Here is a 24,028-nt window from a genome sequence, read left to right as displayed (position 1 = left end):
AGGGTGTTATGTGGCCAGCACAACGACCAACAGCCTTTACTCTCCCCAACTAAAGTCAAGTACCACTTAGAGTTGGGTGGACTCAGGGGCGCCCTAAAAATCCCAAAATTAAAAAAATCCCAGTCTTCTCTGGGATTCGAACCCAGGACCTCAGTTTTGGAAGCCACCGCGCCCCCTTTGTCGATATACAGTTATTACTTATATTTAATCCTTTAAGATTTTAATCTGTCTTACGTTTTGTTCCTATAAATAGATTTTTTGACCCATTACGTCACACGGCTTCAACGGGAATTTCCTCACTCGACTCGAATGTTTCTTCCATTTGATGTACTTCAACATTTTGCACAAAGTCTTATGTAAGTATATATGTAAGAATGGCATGAAATACGTGTATCTCTTTCTCTTTCATTCTCTTTCTGCTACACTTCCTTTCTCTTTCTCTCTCTTTCTCTAGCTTTCCCTTTCTGTCTCCGTCTCTTTCTCTAGCTTTCTCTTTCTGTCTTTCTGTCTTTCTCTTTCTCTAGCTTTCTCTTTCTCTCTCTTTCTCTTTCTCTAGCTTTCTCTTTCTGTCTCTATCTTTCTCTTTCTCTAGCTTTCTCTTTCTCTCTCTTTCTCTTTCTCTAGCTTTCTCTTTCTCTCTCTTTCTCTTTCTCTAGCTTTCTCTTTCTGTCTCTCTCTTTCTCTTTCTCTAGCTTTCTCTTTCTCTCTCTTTCTCTTTCTCTAGCTTTCTCTTTCTGTCTCTCTCTTTCTCTTTCTTTCTCTTTCTCTCTCTTTCTCTTTCACTAGCTTTCTCTTTCTCTCTCTTTCTCTTTCTCTAGCATTCTCTTTCTGTCTCTCTCTTTCTCTTTCTGTCTCTCTCTTTCTCTTTCTGTCTCTCTCTTTCTCTTTCTCTAGCATTCTCTTTCTGTCTCTCTCTTTCTCTTTCTGTCTCTCTCTTTCTCTTTCTGTCTGTCTCTCTTTCTCTTTCTGTCTCTCTTTTTCTCTTTATGTCTGTCTCTTTCTCTTTCTGTCTCTCTCTTTTTCTTTCTGTCTCTCTCTTTCTCTTTCTCTAGCATTCTCTTTCTGTCTCTCTCTTTCTCTTTCTGTCTCTCTCTTTCTCTTTCTGTCTGTCTCTCTCTCTTTCTGTCTCTCTCTTTCTCTTTCTGTCTGTCTCTTTCTCTTTCTGTCTCTCTCTTTCTCTTTCTGTCTCTCTCTTTCTCTTTCTGTCTCTCTCTCTTTCTCTTTCTGTCTGTCTCTTTCTCTTTCTGTCTCTCTCTTTTTATTTCTGTCTCTCTCTTTCTCTTTCTCTAGCATTCTCTTTCTGTCTCTCTCTTTCTCTTTCTGTCTGTCTCTCTCTCTTTCTCTAGCTTTCTCTTTCTCTCTCTCTCTTTCTCTCTCTCTCTCTCTTTCACTTTCTGTCTCTCTGTTATTTGGACCAGTTAGGAAAAATGGTAGAGGGTGGAAATACAAAATCGGCAATCTGGGTGGATGTTTACTGTATTTGGTTTTTAAAAGCATTTACAAAATAAAGGGAGCGAAGAACGACCGAAATTCGTGGCTTACATCTTCTCGGGCAATGTGCTAACTACTCTGCTAGTGGGGTACTTATGACTAGAGAGGATTATATATTCAGCTTATACCACCACTTCAGTGAAATACAATTTGTTTCCCTTGTTTGAGATACCAAACAAAATAATGAGTTACCAATAGTTAATTAGGTAATTGGTAACATTTTGTTTATTGATTCTCGTGTTGTCAGGTAAAAGAAATAACTGTGCAAATTTTTAGCTTGATATGAGATTGGGTTTGAGAGAAATAAAGTGTACAAACTTTTGACCAGACAGACAGACAGAATGAGTTGATATAAGCTTTGTAAAAATGTTTTAAAATACGTGTTATGTGTCTCTTTTTTCTTTCATTCTCTCTATGTCTCACTTCCTTTCTCTCTTTCTCTTTCTCTACCTCTCTCTTTCTCTACCTCTCTCTTTCTTTTTCTGTACCTCTCTCTTTCTCTTTCTCTACCTCTCTCTCTCTCTCTTTCTGTACCTCTCTCTTTCTCTTTCTGTACCTCTCTCTTTCTGTACCTCTCTCTTTCTCTTTCTGTACCTCTCTCTTTCTGTACCTCTCTCTATCTGTACCTCTCTCTTTCTATTTCCGTACCTCTCTCTTTCTCTTTCTGTACCTCTCTCTTTCTCTTTCTGTACCTCTCTCTCTCTCTCTTTCTGTACCTCTCTCTTTCTCTTTCTCTACCTCTCTCTTTCTCTTTATGTACTTCTCCTTTTTCTTTCTGTACCTCTCTCTTTCTTTGTTTCTTGATTCATCTTGTTAAAGATAAAAATTTCCAAGTAACAACGTTACAAAGACAGTTTGTGTTGAAACACAAACTCAAAATCGGCCCCCCGAAGAGGTCCACCTAGAGTTCACGAGGATTCGAACACAACATCTCCATATATTCATCTAGCGTACACTTATATTTTTTAAATAATAGTTATTAACCTTATCCATACATTCAAAATTAATAACATGTTACATGTAATAAGGAGAAACTAAAAAAGATTTATTCTTCTAACAAAATTAGATAAATTGGCTACACTTGACCTACTTTAGGCTGCAGTTGTGTTCAAATGACTACAAGGCTTTCCCCTCGCAAATAATAATTAATATCTCTATTGTCATTAGTCAGAAAAAAAATCATACAAACTAGACATAGCTCTAGCTAGATCTAGACCTAATTTTAGATCTAAATCTAGATTCAAGATCTACGTCTAGGTCTAGAACTAGATCTAAGTGGTGTAATTTTTCTACAAAATCTGCTGGTTCACTTTCGGAAAAGAACAAAAGTAGCAGTTGCATCAGAACTTTTAATGTTCTAAAATATCATGATGTCCGATTTTCATTTTCTCTTCTAATTTCTGAGATCTTAAAGGGGCGGGCGGACGGACGGACAGACAGGCCACACAAAACTAATAGCGTCTTTTCCTATTTCGGGGGCCGCTAAAAATTACCCCTTTAAAGAAATAAGCATCGATTTAATTTTCTGATAAATGTTTTTCTTATAATAACCTTATCAGCGTGCCAAATGTGACCCGCTAGCCGCCTTTTGCCGACCCCTGCAGTACTGTAATGCTATACAAACATGTCCATTTATACTCTTCATATTTGACTTTGATTTGCCCAGGATGATTCTCACGTTGTTCACGCATCACGTATTTATCAACGTTTTCAACATCTTATTGCTATCAACGGATGTACAAGCAGGTTGATATAGATAATAATAATAATATTAATAATAATAATAATAATAGCGTTTATGTAGCGTTACTTTCATGCTTATAGTATGAAAGTATGTAATTGTAAATAGATACATTGATATGATTGATTGATTGATTGATTGATTGATTAAGTTGATTGTCGTAGGCAGGGCCGGTCTTAGGCCACTGCAACCTATGCGGTCGCAGTGGGCCCCGCGCTTTTATAGGACCCCCGCTAATTCAAGGTGTAATTATTAAATTGCAAAACAATGTACGAAAAACTCGTGGAAATCTCCTGAATTTATTAAAATCTCCTAAAAACTCTTAAAAATCTCCAGAAAAATAAGACAAAATTGTCTTTTGTGGGTGTCATTCATTGCGGAAAACGCCTATCCTACGTGCGATAAAAGAAAAAAAAGCAATGTCAGCTTTCATGTAATAAAATGTAATAGTCGGGCAAATTTTACCTTAATCGGAAGTTCCAAAACTTTATTTACTTTTATAGTCACTGGCATATAAATATGTCATTGGTTACAAGGTTCGTAAAGTACAGGTCGCAATTTTTAACTAATAAAGAATTAATTAAAATTCAAAGTGGAATTTTTTTCTTATACAAAATCTTAATTTTCGCTTATTATCCGTATTCCCACACAAACTAGGCCCCGCGCAATCAGTTTCGCATAGAGCCCCGCAATCGCTAGGACCGGCCCTGGTCGTAGGTGTAACTATTGTTGATTGAGTAAATTTGGTTTTTTTTTTTTTTTGCCTTGCATGCTGATTGATGGAATCAATCATTGATTAGTTTGTTTAAATTGTTGCTTGCTTGATTTATTAAATAAAATGTGTTGATCGATTGATCGAGCTTCGGTTTTAAGGTGTGGACATATTGGTTTGTAGATGAAGCTAAAAAAAAATGATTATTATACAGACACATTTATTAATCAACGTCGATAATACATATTGAATAAACAAAAGAGTGGAAAAAATATGTAGGTCACAGATGGGGTTGCGTAGCCACGGGAGATACAGCATTCCTCATTAATCTTCGGACTCCAAGACAAGCCTTATTATAAAATAAACAAGTATCCGAACAGAGTGTACAAATACTTGGAAGCAGAACAAATAAATGCGCATGTAGCGTGTAGTCATCAATGGCTTAATAAAGACGACGCTATAAAAATAGTCTGCTATGATACCATCAAAGTTGTATTTGGCCGACATTGAAAATATACAAATCGGAACAAAATCTGGGAAATGGTTAATCCGACGATAAATGCTCGCTTCTTTGAAATAGTGAAAAATATGTATTATGTTTCGATACCCGATATGGTGCCCGGGGCAAATTCCTCCCTTCCTGCTAATTTCCCCAAGATACGCCACTGAGCTTTATAATTTTTAATATAAATTCAAACTACTTCAGATTTGATGTTTACATTACATTTTTTTAATTTAAATAATCGTTCACTTTTTGTTTCTGATATAAAGAAAAGCAGTGCTACAGTAAGAGCCAATGCGCTGACAATTGTGAGCCAGGCTTTTTTGGATTCATGTGTCAGTACGGTAAGACCTTTAAAATTTGTATCACAGACAAGATATTTGTTTACTTATCAATTATAGTGGATTTCGGCTCTCGGTAGGAAGCTAATGATCCTGTTTCATTGAACCATCTCTGCTAAATATATCAAAATCAAGACAAACATTTTTAAAATGCGTAAAAAAAATGGTTTTACGAAAATGTTAACTCTTTCTCTCCTAACTGACGATACCAACGTTGATTCCACCAGAATGTGGTAAATAATTACGGAGAGAAAGAGTTAATCTATCAATTAGTTTGGACCAGTCCTGCGCGAGCACGGCTACTCTGCCTCAACGTGGCGCTCGTGTGGAAACGACCATTAGAGGAAGTGGTTAGGCTCAACGAGTAGCAAAACAAAACCCCCGTGGGGGTGTCCACTGGTAGGCGAGAGTTTACCCATTGCACGGAGCGGAGTTGAAAGAGAGCCCTCACGGTCCTGTCAATAATCCATCCATGCGCCGTTCCTCAAGGGACCGTTTACACAAATGGCGAGTCCTCCACAGTTAGCTTGGTACAACATAGGAAAATGGCGGAGGTCCCCGGTGCACTCGGCCTTCGGCCATGTCTAGCCCATGCGTCGGGGGCCAGATGCATCAGAAATAGCAATGCTCTACATAGGCATTGACTTGGGTCTCTTCCAGACAGAACGGTGTGTTCACACAGGTTTTTTTTTTTTACTGTTTGACCTCAAACAGGTTTTTTTTTTTCAAACATAGAGCTCGAAGAGCCTTCGGCTCAGCTTTTAGACGATCAAACGGATCAGTCATGTAATTAAATTTGTGACATATATAGTTCGTCCATCGTGGTTCGATCATGACCACTTCGTCATCCAGAGGCCTGAGGGCTTTGCACTGGGGTTTTATGCCTCCTCATGATAATAGATATAGACCTACAACAATAAATCTGTGCGGTTAATATATATTTTATCATGGACCAGTTGGAATACTGGGGGAAAAAATGGGGGGGGGGTGGATTTCACCGTAGTCGCTTTTTTAAAAACATTTGCAAAAAAAAAAGGGGGGAGGGGAATGACCTGAATTCGAACTAATGTCTCACGCCTCCTCAGGCCGACTTTGCTAGTGAGGTACTAATGACTATAAAAGATTGTATATTGTTATATATTGTTTATTACGATTTTAGAGCGGCGGCTACAAAGGGATGTAATTCAGCTTATACCACCACTTCAGTCAAGTAGAATTTCTTTCCCTTGTTCGAGATACCAAACAAAAAATTAATTACCAGTAGTAAATTGACTAAAATGTTTGTTTTTTTTAATGATTCATTAATGATTCATTTCTTGACTAAGCTAATAAATAATTGTGCTAAAATTTGAACTTGATCCGAAACTAACGTGTTCAAACTTTGTACATAGACAGACAGACAGACAGACAGAGTGACTTGATAATATGTTTTATATCTATCTCAGTGGATTTCGGATATCACTCGAACTCAAGCCAAACAGGACTATTCGACGGAGATGACGACACCTGCGCCACCATCAATATGGGAGTCATTATGGTGACGTTCAGTGAGACTCATCTTGTAAAGTTCCTGCGAGTGAATTATTTCAAAAAAGAGAAAGGTTAGAAAATGATTTTAGAACCCTCGAATCGAAGCAGTGTTTGATGCTTGGACGCCAGCCACGGAAATTAATGAAGCGATTTGTTGATGGCTCACTGGTAAAGAACTCAGGTTCCGAGTTTAAAGGTATCGGGTTCGAATCCCTGTGAAGTTTTCGGATATTTTAGGGCAGTCAACTCACTAGATGGCGGTGGCTGAGTAGTTAATCGCTTGGCTTCCGAACCTGGGGTCCTGGGTTCGAATCTCGATGAACACTGGGAATTTGAATTTAGGGATTTTAGGAAGTAACCAACCGCTTTTACTTTTCCCCAACTAAAGGTTTCCACTACTTTCAAAACACCTTGGACTTTGATGATAAATTAGAGATCAGAGCAGCATGACCACAGTTATTCAAATCGTACTCCCTATCTCTCACAAGATTCCACTCCTTTCACCACACCTTGGACTTTGATGATAAATTAGAGTGCGGAGCAGCATGACCATAGTTATTCAAATCGTACTCCCTATCCTCAAAAGATTTTCCCTGCTTCCACCACACCTTGACCTTTGATCATTACAGCACGCAATATGTGCAGGATAATGTTGACATCCCTACAACAAACTCAATACAAACTCCGCATTACAATATATCCACTTATTGAAATGTATTCGTTCATTTCTCAACAAGTATGAAGAGAGTTGGGGGGGGGGGGGGACACTATATACACTATAATAATGTGTCCAAAATATCAAAAAGTATTCTTAATAAACATATGTATATATTGGATGAAACGAGAGCCTTAAGTGAAAGTCTTAACAGCACAAGTACACAATGACTAAGAAAAAAATATTTAATTGGGGATGAAATGACCGGGAATAAAGTAATGGGGATGCAGTGACCAAGGATGAAATGACCGAGGATGAAGTGACCAGGGATGAAATGACCGCCCCTCCCCCCCCAAAAAAAACAAAAAACAAAAAAAAACAGAAATTGAAGTGGCAATCTGTCTGGACCTCCAAGAATTACTTACGGCCTCGAGAATAAAATTTAAAAGTGAAATTTCTTGGTTGCATACGTGTTACAGTAGAATGGAGGCGGTGACTGCGAACAGTTGCATTTCTAGCGCGACCTTAAAACTTCGCTGCCAATTTGGGGAATGTCCAGACTTCCCATTTTTTCCTACTTTTCACCCACTTGTCTCCGCCCATGAATTTGCCCAGTGAGAGTGAGAGCTTTCAGTACAAATGTAGTGACTTGAAATAATTTTTTTGTTTCCCGATGGCAGCCTTCCATCTTGGAACTGTTACATTTCATCTCTGAGGGTTCTTCTTATATAATACAGGCGTTACTTCAAAAAAGAAGATGATTACGTCCTACGCGTCATGCATTTAGTCATGCATATTAACCAATGACTTAAATTCTGCCAAATCACTGGTTTTCCTGGCTAGCCCAGGCAACCCATTCCATGCTCTAATAGCACTAGGGAAGAAGGAGTATTTGTACAAATTTGTCCTAGCATATGGGACGAGGAATGTGCCTTTATTTTTGTGTCTTTCAGAGTATTTTACTAAATTTTGTTTTTGTATTTGAAGATTATGGTTCAGTGTTTTATGTATAATTGCTACTTTACTTTTGAGTCTTCTGTCCTGAAGGCTTTCTAAATTTAGTGTTTATTGTAGTGATCAAAGATGGTTACTATAACAATCAAACTTGTAAAAAAGTTACTAAGATTTAATGAAGAAGCAAAAAAAGGAATGACATTCTGTCTGAAGAAGGCGATGACGCAAGTTTTGACGCAGGCGATGACGCAAGTTTTTGACGCAGGCGATGGCGCAAGTTTTTGACGCAGGCGATGACGCAAGTTTTTGACGCAGGCGATGACGCAAGTTTTTGACGCAGGCGATGGCGCAAGTTTTTGACGCAGGCGATGGCGCAAGTTTTTGACGAAGGCGATGACGCAAGTTTTTGACGCAGGCGATGACCCCAATTACGACGCATAATAGGACATTGCTTTATACTGTCTATCTTATCAGAACGGCTAGCTCGATAGAAGTAATTTTCATCATGTTTTAATAAAATATCATGTTTCTCACCCTTTAGTTACTGCGCAATCATTAAGATCATCATTACATTAAGATACTATCATTGAAATATATATTTCATCAATGTACTATCAGTGACATCATTATTTCATTACACCACTATCAATGACATCAATATTCCAATAATGTTTTATCATGGACATCATCATGTCATTTATATACTTTATATTTTATCATTAACTTCATCATCTCATTGACGAAATATCATTGATGTCATTTGTTGTAACATTTCTCAGAGCTCAATGACTTCATGATGCTTGAGATGCATAACGCTGACCACGAGGATATTGTTGACTGTAATGTTGCGCTGTCCGTCGCTCGCTACCCTAACGAGTTTGACGTCTACTGCGGCGAGGGTGGCCCAGTGACTAGTATGGAAATCACCATGCTGGACACTGCCACAATTTGCAGCATCTACGTTAGCCCAGGTGAGTTTAGTAGGTCATTTCCACATGACATGTCTAAGAAAAATACTGAATGTCAAATGGCAAGAAAAAATACCAGATACTGAAGTCTTTCGAAGAGCGGGTCTGCAAAGCATCGGCACAATCCTGATGCTGTCCCAGCTGCGATGGGCAGGACACGCTAGCAGAATGGAAGACCGCCGCATCCCTAAACGACTCTTGTATGGCCAACTAAGCGAAGGAAAGCGCTCGCAAGGTGGTCAAAGAAAGCGCTTCAGGGACACCTCAAAGCTTCTCTGAAGGCGTTCAGCATAGACCCAGCCGCCTGGGAGACAGAAGCACATGACAGAGCATCATATCGTCGCGCTGTGAAAACTGGCACACAGGTTGATGAGGAAAAAAGAACAATGCTGGCAGAAGAAAAACGCCAGAAAAGAAAAGCAAGGCCAACGACACTAGCTCCAGCTGGAATAACCTGCCCAGTGTGCAGCCGAACATTCCGGGCTCACATAGTTTCTCACCAGCCACATGAGGAGGCATAAAACCCCAGTGCAAAGCCCTCAGCCCTCTGGATGACAAAGTGGTCATCATCGAACCACGATGGACGAACTATATAGTAGGTCTACTTTCACCTTTGACCTGTCTCTTAGTCTATTGGACCTTTGGAGCGTCACATGATAAGCCATCTCTCTCCATTTCTCCGTCTATTGCCAGGATAAGCGTATCTTCCACAGGCCAACCCATTCATTAATGTTGTTCACCAAGGGCCGGTCTTAGGCCACTGCAAGAGTTAGCAGTGGGCCCCGCACTTTCATAGGCCCGCGCTAATTCTAGGTGTAAATAATTAAACCATTATAACTTATATAAAAAGGTTTCCGCGGCTTCCTGATTTTCCAGGGGCTCTTGGAAATCTCCTGTAATTGCAAAATATACAAGAAAGTCCTGGGAATCTCCTGAAATAAAAAATCTCCTGAAATAAAAAATCACCTGAAATAAAAAATCTCCTGAAATAAAAAATCTCCTGAAATAAAAAATCTCCTGAAATAAAAAATCTCCTGAAATAAAAAATCTCCTGAAAACTCATAAAAAATCTGAAAAATATACAAAATTGTCATTTTGGGAGCCAATCCTAAGCGAGATAAAAAAAAATACGGCATTGTAAGCTTTCATTTAATAAAAATGTATTGTAAAGACGAATGTATTTTCTAATACAAAATCTTAATTTTGACATTATGCTTAGCCCTACCCAGACTGGGCCCCGTGCAATCCGTCTCGCGTAGGGCCCCGCAATTGTTCGAGCCGGCTCTATTGCTCACCCATCACTTCCTTTATCTGCCAATCTTTTCACTGCACCGTCCCCATTCAGAAAGTCTAACAGAACCCTGAGGAACTCATTATATCGAAAGGTCAGCATAGGGCACCACTGTGATTCTGTTTCGGAACTCCACGTTTGTAATATGGTTTTAGCGTGTAATGACTAGATGCTTTGTGTTACTTCTAGCGTAAGCATCAGAGGAGGAGAAGTATGTAGTCTACAGCTGGGGGGGGGGGCGCATTTTCTACTCAGCAACGGATGGCTGACTTTTCGCGTGGTATACGCTTCAGAATGTCATCATAATGGCTGACCGAGAGTGTGTGTGTGTGTGTGTGTTTTCACAAAGCAGTTACGCTGAGGTTGTCAATTGTAGTCAAACTGAATTTACATTTGATCGGATCAAAAAAAATTATCTTATCTTATCTTATCTAATGGTCCCGAGTTCAAACCCTGCACTTCGCCATCTCTTGTCGTTCTGAAAGAGGTTTGGGTTTCATCTTCGTTTCTAGAGGAACGTGTAAAACACAAACACAAACACAGACACAGACACAGACACAGACACAAACACAGACACAGACACAGACACAAACACAGACACAGACACAAACACAGACACAAACACAAACACAGACACAGACACAAACACAGACACAAACACACACAAACACAGACACAGACACAGACACAGACACAGACACAAACACACACAAACACAGACACAAACACAAACACAGACACAGACACAAACACAGACACAAACACAGACACAAACACTTTCTGTGACTTCGGCCATTCGGAAATGGATTTATAATAATAATAATAAGGCTTGTCTTCGAGACCTACATATTATGCCACATCCAGGGCAAGCATAACCATGGAAATGGATTTAGGCGACTCTAAAACTATCATTAGGCATTAATCCTGTCACTAAATCTGTCACTTATCCTGTCACTAAATCTGTCACTAATCCTGTCACTAAATCTGTCACTAATCCAGTCACTAATCTTTAACAATAACATACCTTCTAAGGTATAATTATTTTTTTCTAATACAAAATGCTAGAGATGGTTGATCTGGTTACTTGCTGGGACTTAAAGTAGATACATTTAAATGTAGAGACTAAGTTAAGCTCCTTATGTGGATGGCTGCCTGGTCTTGCGGTTTGAGCGCTGGACTGTCGTTTGGATTTATCGAAGGTCCCGGGTTCAAACCCTGTCCGCTCCCATCCCCCGTCGCCCTGCGGGAGATTTTGGACTAGGAAGTAATTATCTTCAACTCTGAAGGAACATCCGAAACATTTAAAACAAACAAATATTTGTCTATGATACTCCTAATTGGTATTTGTCTTCTTATGATTGAGACTAAGACTTAGACTGCTTATTGATCCTTTTGTAAATTTGTTGTGATTACTGTCAGGGGCAGGGATGGTGAGGGTGATTGTGTTATTTCTTTGTGCTATTTAAGTATGAAAGAGTTATATCCCTTTATTCCCCCCCCCACCCCAACCATGAATGTGAACAGTATACACTTCATGTTTTTGAATGGGAGTTTCCCTGGGTTGATAGAGTGATATTGGTAGTTAGTTGTATTATGTTCCTGGACTGGTGTTGTTTGTATAAAATATACATTGAGGTTTGATGTCATTATTTGTGCTCTTTTTGATTACTAAGTAGTAAAGTATCATTATTTATTCTGGAGTTCGAGTTGAATATATTTAGTAGTAATTGTTCCTAATTGTATAACAATTATCAAGCCCCTATCGAACCACAAGAACCAAGTCCAGTCAAGCCTAAAGTGAACCCTGACAATTACTAGGACTTTTTTCTCATATCAAAACAACACAACAGAAACAGACACATAAATACAACAGACACAACATAAAGAGTTCATTCAGCGATTACACACAGGCATCTTGGTCCTTTTCATGTTTCTTGATTAACGAGTCGGGAGACCTCCCTGAGGAGCTGGTGTCGCTTAGGCAGGTTGCTGCACACTGTGCTAAATCCTGACAGAGCCTTCGGTGCTACTGGTCTAAAACTGTATCGGATATTCCGTTCCTTTGGTCACATCAGCTGCGCGAAGAGGTGGGGAACTGCTGTGTTTGCGACATCGTTGCGACCATAGATAATGCCCAGGCTTTCATCTCGCTTGTTTGAGATGAACCATAGTCGTGCCACGACTGATGGAGGCCAATGACTGATGATGATGACCAACGAGTGGCGTTGATAAAGTCTGACCGAGAGAGAGTGTGTGTGTGTGTTTCCTAGGTGATGAAGAAAGGGGGCATTCACTGTTAGTCCTGTAGAATGATGCAAGACAAGTGGCTCTGTCGTAATCAACGCTAAGAACGAGAGACGACCCAGACACTTGAGCAGGATTGACGTGTTTTTGTGGTTAGATTTTGTTTAAAATACTATTTTGTATTATTACAACTAGATATTATATAACAAAATAGATGCAAATACCAACAACATTCACACACCCCTTAACCCCAAGACGCGACAGCAACCCCCCCCCCCCCCAAAGCAGCAGATGTTGAGGAGGCTTGTTACAATCATGGAGCTTCCTCTTCCCATGACTCCTTAATTCGAAATCTTTGAATGCGCTTCTGGGAGGTCACTTCTGGGAGATCACTTCTGGGAGGTCACTTCTGGGTGGTCACTTCTGGGAGGTCATTTCTGGGTGGTCACTTCCGGGAGGTCACTTCTGGGAGGTCACTTCTGGGTGGTCACTCTATTCTGTCCTTTACCCTCACTTATTCCTTAATTTGTTGGACGGTTGGGGCACAACATATGATCTGTTGACCATCTTTCTCCATTCCTCTCCGTCCTCTGCTTTGGGTGGAATCTCGTTCAATATCAGGCCCATCCATTTTTTTTTGTTGCCTTCCAATCACTTTCTATTCTTCTTCTTTTACTTTTTCCTGGTACTGTTCCCTGAAGGAAGGCATTTTTGAGCCATGAAGATCTTGTAATATGCCCAGTTAGGAGGTCATGGTGTGGTCCGATCGCTGCACTAATAATGTCTCTTATCTTTTCATTTGTGTACAGCTATCTTATCATATCTTATCTTATCTTATCTTAAACATAGTTCTGATACTCTGTTTCACAGGCAGGCTTATTTTAGAGAGCATTGTGGTACCACTGCCTCAGATCAGAGTAGAGACCACCCCTGCACCAGCATGGTCAAGCACAAGCACGAAGTCAAACCATAACACCACCCCTACACGCGCTGCCCTGGAGCTGACCAGCGAGGCGAAGCTTCACTCTACGTCTGAGGCTTCGTCTAGCTTTCCTTCCACGTGGACTCCAGAGACATCGTCGCCAAGGGAGGACACTACAGGGGTGGACGTCAGTGAAGTTCACAGCGGTCAGCTCCAGTGGGACGTCACCACATCGGAGATCATCGCCAATAAAACGATAATGAAATCCACCAACCAGACAAAACAGAGAAGAGGTTTTCGTCTCATTTTTTTTTAATTTTTGCACGATCATCATCATCGTCGTCGTCGTCATCATTATCATCATTGTAATCATCGTCGTCATTATTATCATCATCATCGTCGCTATCATCATCATCGTCGTCATTATTCTCATCATCATCATCGTCATCATTATCATCATTGTAATCATTGTCGTCATTATTATCATCATCATCGTCGCCATCATCATCATCGTCGTCATTATTCTCATCATCATCGTCGTCATCATTATCATCATCGCAATCATCATTATCATCATCGCAATCATCATTATCATCATCATCGTCGTCATTATTATCATCATCATCGTCGTCATCATCATCATCGTCATCATCATCATCATCGTCATTATTCTCATCATCATCGTCGCCATCATCATCATCGTCGTCATTATTATAATCATCGTCGTCGCCATCATCATCATCGTCGTCATTATTATCATCATCATCGTCGCCATCATCATCATCGTCGTCATTATTCTCATCATCATCGTCGTCATCATTATCATCATCGCAATCATCATTATCATCATCATCGTCGTCATCATTATCATCATCGCAATCATCGTCGTCATCATTATTATAATCATCATCATCGTCGTCGTCACCATCATCATCATCGTAATCATCGTCGTAATCATTATTATGATCATCATCATCGTCGTCGTCACCATCATCATCATCGTAATCATCGTCGTCATCATTATCATCATCGTAATCGTCGTTGTCATCATTATCATCATCATCATCATCATCGTCGCCATCATTATCATCATCATCGTCGTCATCATTATCATCATCATCATCATTTGAGTGAGGGCTTGAGAGGCTCAAATCCTCTTTTGCAAAAGCCCTGGGCAGAAACCCTGCTGTTTTGCCTAGTGCATACATGTTCTTAATCCTTAATCCACCTTAATCCTTAATCCCCCTTAATCTTTAAATACACTAATGCAATGGACTATCAATGCCAAAGTATTTTAATTTTCTAAGCAAACTAAGGTGGTGAACTTTGTCAAAAGCTTTGGAAAAATCTAGAAAGACAGCATCTATTCGCTAACTATTATCTAAACCTTTTGAATAATCATCGGAGGCTAAGTGATAAAGCGCTTGGCTTCTGAACCGGGGGTCCCGGGTTCGAATCCTGGTGAAGGCAGGGATTTTTATTTCGGGATCCGCCCAGCTCTAATGGGTAACTGACATTACTTGGGGAAAAGTAAAGGCGGTTGGTCGTTGTGCTGGCCACATGACACCCTCGTTAACAGTAGGCCACAGACTCAGATGACCTTTACATCATCTGCCCTATAGACCACAAGGTTTGAAAGGGGAACTTTACTTTGAATAATCATCAATTAGTCCTATTAGTTGTGTTTCACATGATCTATATTTCCTTAAGCCATGTTGGTATGGTGTGAGGACATAATATTTGTCTAAGTGGTTTATGATGTTGCTACATATTATGTGTTCTAGGATTTCACATGTGATGCTGGATATTGTTTGCAGAGGTAGACAGCAAGTGTATCCCATTTAACGAATCGACGCAGCAATATTTTCAACTGATTCTGCCTTACTCAGTGGTGATAACAGAAATCATACTCTGGGGATTAAACAAAAGTAAGTTGGTGTTTTGTCGCGTCTGCCATGCACGAGTTATATCAAGGGGAGGTATCCCTAGAGAAAATCGAGTTTTATGTCTAGGATATCGATTTTTAACTAATAACATAAATTAAGTAGATCAATCATTTTTCTTTACATTACACTCATTTTTATTGCTTAAATCTGTGTCTAAAGCATGTTTTTAAAAAAATGTTTTTGTAAGGGTTATGAGACAAAATCTTAATAAAATTTATACTTTAAACTCATTTTTCTCAAAATGTTAGTTTTAGCACATGTCATTGTGCCTTACTAGGAATTTCTCCTAAACTACTTGATAGATTTTAATGAAATTTGAAACACTTCTTAAGGACATCATTTACTTTACTCGTACAATGATTTTTTTTTCAATGTTTTATTTACTTTTTAAAAAAAAGTAATTTTAATTAATATTTATCCTGTTTTTTAGGTCTAAAATATACTAAAAATTCAAAAATTTGTAAAAAAATTAACATACTTAAATCTTTAATTCTGACGTTGTATCAATTTAGAAGATCCTTTTTTCTTATCTTTTAATTCAATTTCATGTATTTCTGATCAATAGTTTTTACAAAATTCAGAGTTTTAATTTGTATACAATAAACAAGATGGCCGCTGTTACCATGGCAACCATCATTAAAAAAAAACTCTTTTTTTAGCATTATTTATTCTAGAATATCATTATATGTCACCATAACAAATTTCAAAGGCCTAGCTTTAGAAATAACTAAAATAAGATTTCCAGGGATACCTCCCCTCAAGTATTGTCCCAATCTCCCAGAAGAAATGATGAAAACAAATAGAGTGTAGAATAAATGAGAATTGAACCAGCTCACATCCCAGTTGCAAGAAACAGGACTCCTATTATAAGTATATCTCGACATGACCAACGCATAATTTTTTCGACTCAGTACCGGACACAACAGAATGAGACAACATATGTTCCGGAAGCTAAAAGTCGGGCCGAGCGAAACCTGTCCTTGTGGAGCATCACCAGAGAATGCTGACCACGTCCTTCAAAGCTGAATACTATATCAAGAGGCCCGAACAAGACACTGGCCCCAAAACCTTCCTATAGAAGAAAAACTATACGAACTACCTGATCTGGAAACCACTGCGCGGTTCATCTCAGATATAGGATTGGTGATATGGACCTTCCGACATGTAAAATGAGAAAGAAGAAGAAGAAGTCTTTTAAATAAACAACAATTTATTTGCGAAATAAGGGAACAGTCTACGTCAGTGATGCCGAAAATACGGCCCGCTGGCCAGATCCGGCCCGCGACGTGGTTCCATCCGGCCCGCCAAACCGTCGGCACAAAATGTAGAAAATACCTCCCTTCAAAAACAAAAATTGAAATATGTATTTTTACCTACGTTAGGCACGCATTTTTTCTCTGATGGATTGGTCCCATGTCCTCTAAGGTGTGTAGCTTACGTTTATGAACCGAAGAAACTGCAAGTGGGCTCTGAATTTAGAATCTACCAGGGAGAGTGAACTTTTTTGTGTGAAACATAATACTATCCAACTTATTTGGTTTGGAAAGAAAGTGTCCCTGTTTATAAAACAACAGCAACATATAAACGGAATTCTTAAACAAATAGGACGCCATTCGTGCTTTGAGCTGTGAATGAAGAGAGTTAACGGTTGGAGATAGGAGGATCGATGGGAATATTTAAATATATATTAAATAGAGAACAAAATGAGTCGGTGGTAAATGTAGGTACAATTCTACTATGATATTCACATTGTATGTAGAAACGTCAAACCATTTCCCGACTCGCAAAAACAAAGATAAACTTCAAATATCAAATTAATTAATCAAGCGCTAGATACATAGGACTCTAATAAAATTGTTTCAGATCAATTTCATTTCCTTTTTTGCACATTTTCGGTCATGTGGCCCGCGACACGAGTGTCGGAAATTAAAATGGCCCGCAGGTAGAATTAGGTTGGGCATCACTGGTCTACGTGGTCTCTATTCGCTACAAGCAGTCTCTTCATCTTTCATCCGTTAATCTTCTTTAACCTAATTCCGTTCCAACTTTTAAATGTACTGTCGCTTCAATAAGAAAAAAAACCCAAATTAAACCCAACTTCTACGCGTTTTACTTTTGAGTCATTACAATAGCCCCATGTTTGCTTCGCGCTATAACAGATTTGTTTGCTCTTCCCTGTGATCAGATTTAGGTGCGGGAGAAACGCGGTACTTCTATGTCTCGACCTTCGACGTCTCCCGCACACAAGTATCAAAGGAGATTCGCTTCACCAACGTTTCCATATTTAGCAAAACAATCCACTACGCCAATTGGACTAACACCCCCATCAGCATGGTACAGTTTCACGGAGGACTGGTACTCACCAACCACGTGGATGAGTTATGTGGCGTGAAGATAATAGGAGGTAATTAGTGTCTTTAGCGTCGCTATAATCATTTTTTTTAAGCGCTGTTAACAAATACGAAATTAAAATTTCGTGATTTTCGGTCCGCCTCTGAGTCCACCCAGCTTTAATGGGTGCCTGACATTAGTTAGGGAAAAGTAAAGGCGGTTGGTCGTTGTGCTGGCCACATGACACCCTCGTTAACCGTAGGCCACAAGAAACAGATGACCTTTACACCATCTGCCCTATAGACCACAAGGTCTGAAAGGGGAACTTTAGTAACAAACAAAATATTGGCTCAAGGCGCTATGATTACATTACAAACACAAACATGACAAACTAATCTAAAAAAAAAAAGGTTTTAAACAGGTAGGTCTTATTGTTCTTGAAAGAAGTGTGGCAGGTCGTCTGTCTGAGATGGGAGTGAGTTCCAAACCTTTGGTCCGTGCACAGAAAAATACCGCAGACCGTAGATTTTGAGGGAGAAATGTGACGCCACTAGAAGTGTTGAGTCCATTGAGCGCAGGGCTCTCTGGAGGATATATGGAGTGGTTGATGATATAAGGTACATGGGTATTTCCTTGTTATAGATACACTGATAACAAAGTAACAATTGATTGGTTCCACTGGGAAGACATAGCCCTAGACCGCACTAGATGGAGAGAGACGGTGACCAAGAAAGTAATGGACAGTGAAAAACATGGGCCTCAGCTCTTGTAGAAAAGCGTGCCATATGAAAAACCACGGACTCCTCTCACCAAAGTGAAAGCCACTTTAACCTGCGATATTTGCGGACGGGATTGTCTCTCCAAAATAGTGCTCAACAGCCACATGAAAAAGTATACGAGATTAACATAAGTCGTTCTACGACTGAAGGGGGTCTGAGAACAATCGACTTCAAGGTGGTTAAACTGTGGGCTTATTGCATCCACTATAAAAAAAAATGTCCATGTACCGTACTGTAATGTTTCTTAAACTGTGGGTCATAATTCAAAGTTATTACCTTGAAGTCCTAACACCGACTAATAATAACATCAAGAGACTCTAACCCACTAAGCCGTGACGTCAATAAATCGTGTGTTCCAAGACCGTCAATTATGGTGCTTCTCTATACTAACTAAATGTTTAACAATGCTAAGTGTCTAAGAAGCTTCCCCGGTTCAAAAAAGTTTGAGAACCTCTGCAGTAGTGAACTGATAACCCCATTAGTCTCTCCCCTCTAAAGCTTGGGCGTAGCTCAAATTTTGCCATCATTTGGGTACCCTTGCATTTTGCGAAATATTTAATATTCAATGTAACAAACACTCATTTGGGGGCTCCTCTCAAGTGGGGGCCAGGGAGGATTTTCAAATTCTCCCCCTCCCCCCCCCCCAGCTACGTTACTGCTCTAAAGTGAAGGTTAGACTACTTTTTGTTTTCTCAGTGTATGACCAAAGGGATGGAACTCGCTCCCCATTGAGCTCAGACAAGCTAAGCGCCTTAGAACATTCAAGAAGACTTCGCCTGTTCAAAACTTTAGATTAGTTCCCCTTTTAGCTTCTCGTGTTTATGTCTATTAAGTTATCCACTTGAACCTTCATTATATCTGTCAACATCGCTATATAAGTTAAATTATTAGCAGTATTATTATTAGGCGCGATGGCTGAGTGTAAAGCATTGGCTTCCGGACGGGGGAGGTGGGAGTCCCAGGTTCGAATCCTGAAGGCTGTTTTTTTATTTTTTTTAAATTTGGGATGCTTACGGATCATCTGAGTCCTGCCTTTTCTAATGGGTACCTGACATTTGTTGGGGAAAAGTTAAGGCTGTTGGTCGTTAAGCTGACCGCATGACACCCTCGTTAACCGTTGGCCACAAAAGCAGATGATCTTTACATCAGCTTCCCTCATAAATCTCGTGGACTGAAAAGAGAACTTTACTTTTTTTTTTCTTCATATTATTTATTGACTCGTTCGGCCCGGTATTTCGATCCTGAATATTACTGTCTCAGGTTTTATCTATTCACCTTTGCATTTAGTCTATAATGAGATTCGATCACTATCTCCTCTTGTTAGGTAGCCATGCGACCTATGCCCTCAGGCACACATCTCATGCATAAACCATATTTGATTCCCTGTGGGAAGCGTGGTCGAGAGGCTAATAACTTGAACTTGGCTTGGTCACCTATGAAGGGGGTTCGAGGTTCTCCCAGATACCCCCTCCTCCCCCTCTACTGGTCAACAAATGAGATTGGACCATAGAGCTCTGGGCATGAAAGTAGCGCTACATAAAAGCTAGATTTTTTTTTTAATTTGAAAATTCCAATATTTTAGACTATCCATTTTATGTTTGTTTTGTGTGTCTGAATAATGACCTGGTCGTCTGCTGTAACATTTAGACTGCTCCAATGGTTTCTATGGGCGGAGGTGCAGCATCGCCAACCATTTCACGTGCTTTAACAAAGGGAGTGACATAGAGACGGGTGTTTGCTTGAGCTGCGGTCAGCGGAACGTGAAGGCGGAGTGTAATGTAGGTAGGTGACTTGGTCCTTTATTGGGTGACTTAGTACATGGTCACTTATTAGGTCATTAGGAGATTAATTACTTAGAGTACATAGTTACATATTAGGTCATTAGGAGATTAATTACTTAGAGAACATAGTTACATATTAGGTCATTAGGAGATTAATTACTTAGAGTACATGGTTACATATTAGGTCATTAGGAGATTAATTACTTAGAGTACATAGTTACATAGTAGGTCATTAGGAGATTAATTACTTAGAGTACATGGTGACATAGTAGGTCATTAGGAGATTAATTACTTAGAGTACATGGTCACATATTAGGTCATTAGGAGATTAATTACTTAGTCCAACCTTAGGTGACTTAGAACATAGTCTATTATTAGTACATACAGGGATGGCCTTAAGCATAGCCAAACGATGCAGGCACTTAAGGAACTTTGGCAGTGATGAATGTCTATTAGAAATGATGTAGTGGAAGTAATCCTCAATGTTATTGTTTTACAATAAATTTACAATAGGTTCTAATAAATTGCATAATGTTTTTTTTTTCTCAGTTTACTTTTTTTTTTCTTTTTGTATTTCATTTGATGCCCCACCAAATTTATTTCACTTGTGGCCTCCAATTATCTAGTGCCGGCCTCGGCACAAATACAACTATTTTTTAGATTATTTTGTTGTCATTTTAGCTCTTGTGTTTATGTTTGTAATGTTAGCACAGCGCCTTGAGCCTATGTTTTGTTTGTTAACAGCGCTCTATAAATTAAATTATTATTATTATTATTATAAAAGAACGAGTATTTATTCTTTGGCGCTGCCAGGGTCGAGTTTCGTTAAAGGGAAACAAAATTCATCGTAGTCCCTTTATCAGTTTCCACCGAGGAATTTTCTGGTGATGTGGCAGGTCTGCAGAAGTACCGCCCTCTGACAAGCAACGAGGATGTTCCTAGGAATGTTAAGGGCCTTGAAGGTGTCTGTGAGGTCAGTTATTATCCCCTCGGTTGATATAACAATGGGGTATATTGTAATTTTGGACAATTTCCATAGACGCTTAATCTCCAAGCCCAGGTTCCCATATTTTCTTTGTTTTTCTATCTCAGTTTTTCTTAAATTATGAGACAGTGGTACGGCGATATCGATAATGGTAGCGGTTTTTTCTTTTTTATCGATGAACAGCAGATCCGGGCGATTGAAATCTACCGTTTTGTCGGTCAGAATAGGCCTATCCCAGTACAGCAGATGTTCAGTAGACTCGAGAACCTCTTGCGGAGAGTATTTATAATAAGGGGGAGTGTCCTTACCGATCAATTTGTACGTTAAAGACAGGTGTTGGTGTATTAACTTTGCAACTTGGTTATGGCGACCTAGGTAGGTTGATTCTGATAGGGCTGGACATCCTGCCATAATGTGTTCAAAAGACTCGCCCACATTTCCACATTTTCGGCATTTGTCGACAACATTGAGTTTCAGGATATGCTTCTCGTAATTTTTTGTCCTGATTACTCTGTCTTGTATTGCTGTGACAAAGCCTTCTGTTTCAGGGTAGAGATGACCTGCTTTGAGCCATGTTAAGGAAGTAGCCTTGTCAATGTTGTCCCCATGTAATAAAGCCGGAAATTTTCCGTGGAGTGTTTTTTCTTTCCATTGGCGAATCTCATGCCTTACGTCGTCCAAACCGACATTAACATTAGCATTGTGTAGGTTCAGAGGGGTTGCTTAGGAGTCATATTTGCGAAGAGAGGAAAGTAATTTATTGCTGGAGGCGAGCAGTTTTGATCGTATTTTAAATTACAACAACAGCAATTTTTGAAACCAATATTTCTAATTTTTTTTAATTGCTGTTGCCTTTTTATACCACAATAAACCCACTAATATACAGTTGTACTTAATGTGCAGTATTTTACTTTTTACATTCGTGCATAATGTTCCGGAACTGTGAAACTATCTTACTAGTTGTTACCCTTGTGAGTGCTGTCAAATTACAGTCAGTCAACATTGACCAGTAATTATACTTGTTTAGTTTCCACAAAAAAAAAACTGCTTATTCACTGAATGAGACAATATATGTTCCGTAAGTTGAATGTCAGAACGAGCGAAACCTGCCCGCATCCAGAGAATGCTGACCATGTCCTCCAATGGTGCATACTAAATCAGGAGACCCGAACAAAACTCTCCAAAGACTATTCGGTTCATCTCAGATATAGGATTACTGATCGGAACCCTCCAACATGTAAAATGAGAACGAGGAAAAAGAAGAACTGATGTATGTGTACCCAAATAGTGTGAACAGCAGCAAAGTTTTTTTTTAATGTGGAAATACAGCTTCTGTACTTTTAATCATTTCACTAAAAATAGTTTCACCTTTCAGCAAAGGAAAATGGCAAAGACTATAGAAAAGGGAAAGTCTTGTTTGAAAAAATTTAACATGCATTTACATTTCATATGTAAACAACCAATTGCAATGTGATTATATAAAAACATGAAATCTGTCTTCCACTCTTCATTAAGAATATTGGTCACAAAGTCACAGTCAATGTCCTTCAAGTAACAACAATTTCTTCCTTGAGATTGTATATCTCATTTGCCTTGCCCATGATAGGGTGGCGGATGCATTGGATTATTTTGTTCATAAATCGGAACTACTCTTGGTTAAAACCTCTAGCTCTAATAAGTTCGATTAATATGATATTATGAATACAGCCAGCATATTGTTGAAATTTTATGCAGCTTCGTGGAAACTTTTCTGTTTAGAGTTAATGGTTGGGGTATTTTTATATAAAAAAATATATCAGTTATTGTCATCAGTAGTTTCACTTGCCATCTTGTTCCAAGCCTACCCAACACTCACAGATTGTGACTTCAATTAAGTGTATTGATGTATAGCCAATAAGCATAATCTTTGTTTACTTAAAATTTTTTATAATGTGACATTTTTAAATAATTAATATAGATATTATTTTTAATATTTGCATTTTATATGTATATACTGTGGGCACACCTGGTTTCTGTAGGTGTCGGCGGGCCGCATAAAACACTTCGGCGGGCCGCATGTGGCCCGCGTGTCGTAATTTGCCCACCCCCTGGTCTAGTGGTTCCAAAACTTACTTTGGCATGAGAGTTATAGAAATCTCCACCATGCGGGTTTGGGACACCATCTCTGTAGAGATCGTCTTCACTCGTTGAACAGGAGGGGGGGGGGGCGGTGGTTAAGTGGTAAGGTGCGTGGCTTTAAAACTATCGGAAGAACAATTAAAAGTGCATTGTGACGACATTGAAAGGACATTGTAAGGACATTGTTTGAGAGGACATTAATATTGTAAGAACGTGAGTTGAAACATTTAAAAAAAAAAAAAACTCACCGATTCCCAGGACGCCGCTGTAACTCTGATTGCAGACTTCTGGCCGAAGCATAATACAACACCTCGCGATCTATAGGGCAGATGAGGTTAAGGTCATCTGTTTCTTTGGCTAACGGTTAACGAGCAGGGTGTCATGTGGCCAGCACAACGACCAACCGCCCAACAATATAGTTCCGTTGAGTCAATAATCCCGGTAAAAGAAATAATTTTCTATAATCCGAATCGAATTCACATCCTCTGATCCACTGATCCACTGATCCTCTGATCCACTGATGCACTGATCCACTGATCCACTGATCCTCTGATCCACTGATCCTCTGATACACTGATCCACTGATACTCTGATACACAAAATAGAAAACAATCCTCAATTTCCCAATCGAGAAAATCCAAACTCTTACGTCCAGTAACACACTAACACACCTCAGAGGTCACTTCATCTCTAGCTAACCCTTAGGCATAAACCCCCCCCCCCCCCAAAAAAAAAAA

The 24,028-nt window shown here is 39.4% G+C and overlaps 1 protein-coding gene across 2 annotated transcripts in view; it reads left to right on the top strand.

Annotated features, from left to right (window-relative positions):
- Positions 1 to 259: 259 nt before the first annotated feature.
- LOC106051299 (uncharacterized) overlaps positions 260 to 24,028 on the top strand; it is a 33,425-nt gene continuing 9,656 nt past the window's right edge. For both annotated transcript variants that reach the window (XM_056014867.1, XM_056014866.1), the window contains exons 1-9: positions 260 to 356; positions 3,158 to 3,237; positions 4,716 to 4,790; positions 6,233 to 6,388; positions 8,706 to 8,897; positions 13,300 to 13,644; positions 15,169 to 15,279; positions 17,483 to 17,701; positions 20,055 to 20,189. In XM_056014867.1, coding sequence (XP_055870842.1) covers positions 310 to 356; positions 3,158 to 3,237; positions 4,716 to 4,790; positions 6,233 to 6,388; positions 8,706 to 8,897; positions 13,300 to 13,644; positions 15,169 to 15,279; positions 17,483 to 17,701; positions 20,055 to 20,189 — 1,360 coding nt within the window. In that variant the 5' untranslated portion in view covers positions 260 to 309. The remainder of the gene's footprint in view (positions 357 to 3,157; positions 3,238 to 4,715; positions 4,791 to 6,232; positions 6,389 to 8,705; positions 8,898 to 13,299; positions 13,645 to 15,168; positions 15,280 to 17,482; positions 17,702 to 20,054; positions 20,190 to 24,028) is intronic.

The sequence above is a fragment of the Biomphalaria glabrata genome, chromosome 16 (assembly GCF_947242115.1).
Source record: "Biomphalaria glabrata chromosome 16, xgBioGlab47.1, whole genome shotgun sequence".
Taxonomy (NCBI): domain Eukaryota; kingdom Metazoa; phylum Mollusca; class Gastropoda; family Planorbidae; genus Biomphalaria; species Biomphalaria glabrata.
This window is presented reverse-complemented; position numbering and strand designations above follow the sequence as displayed.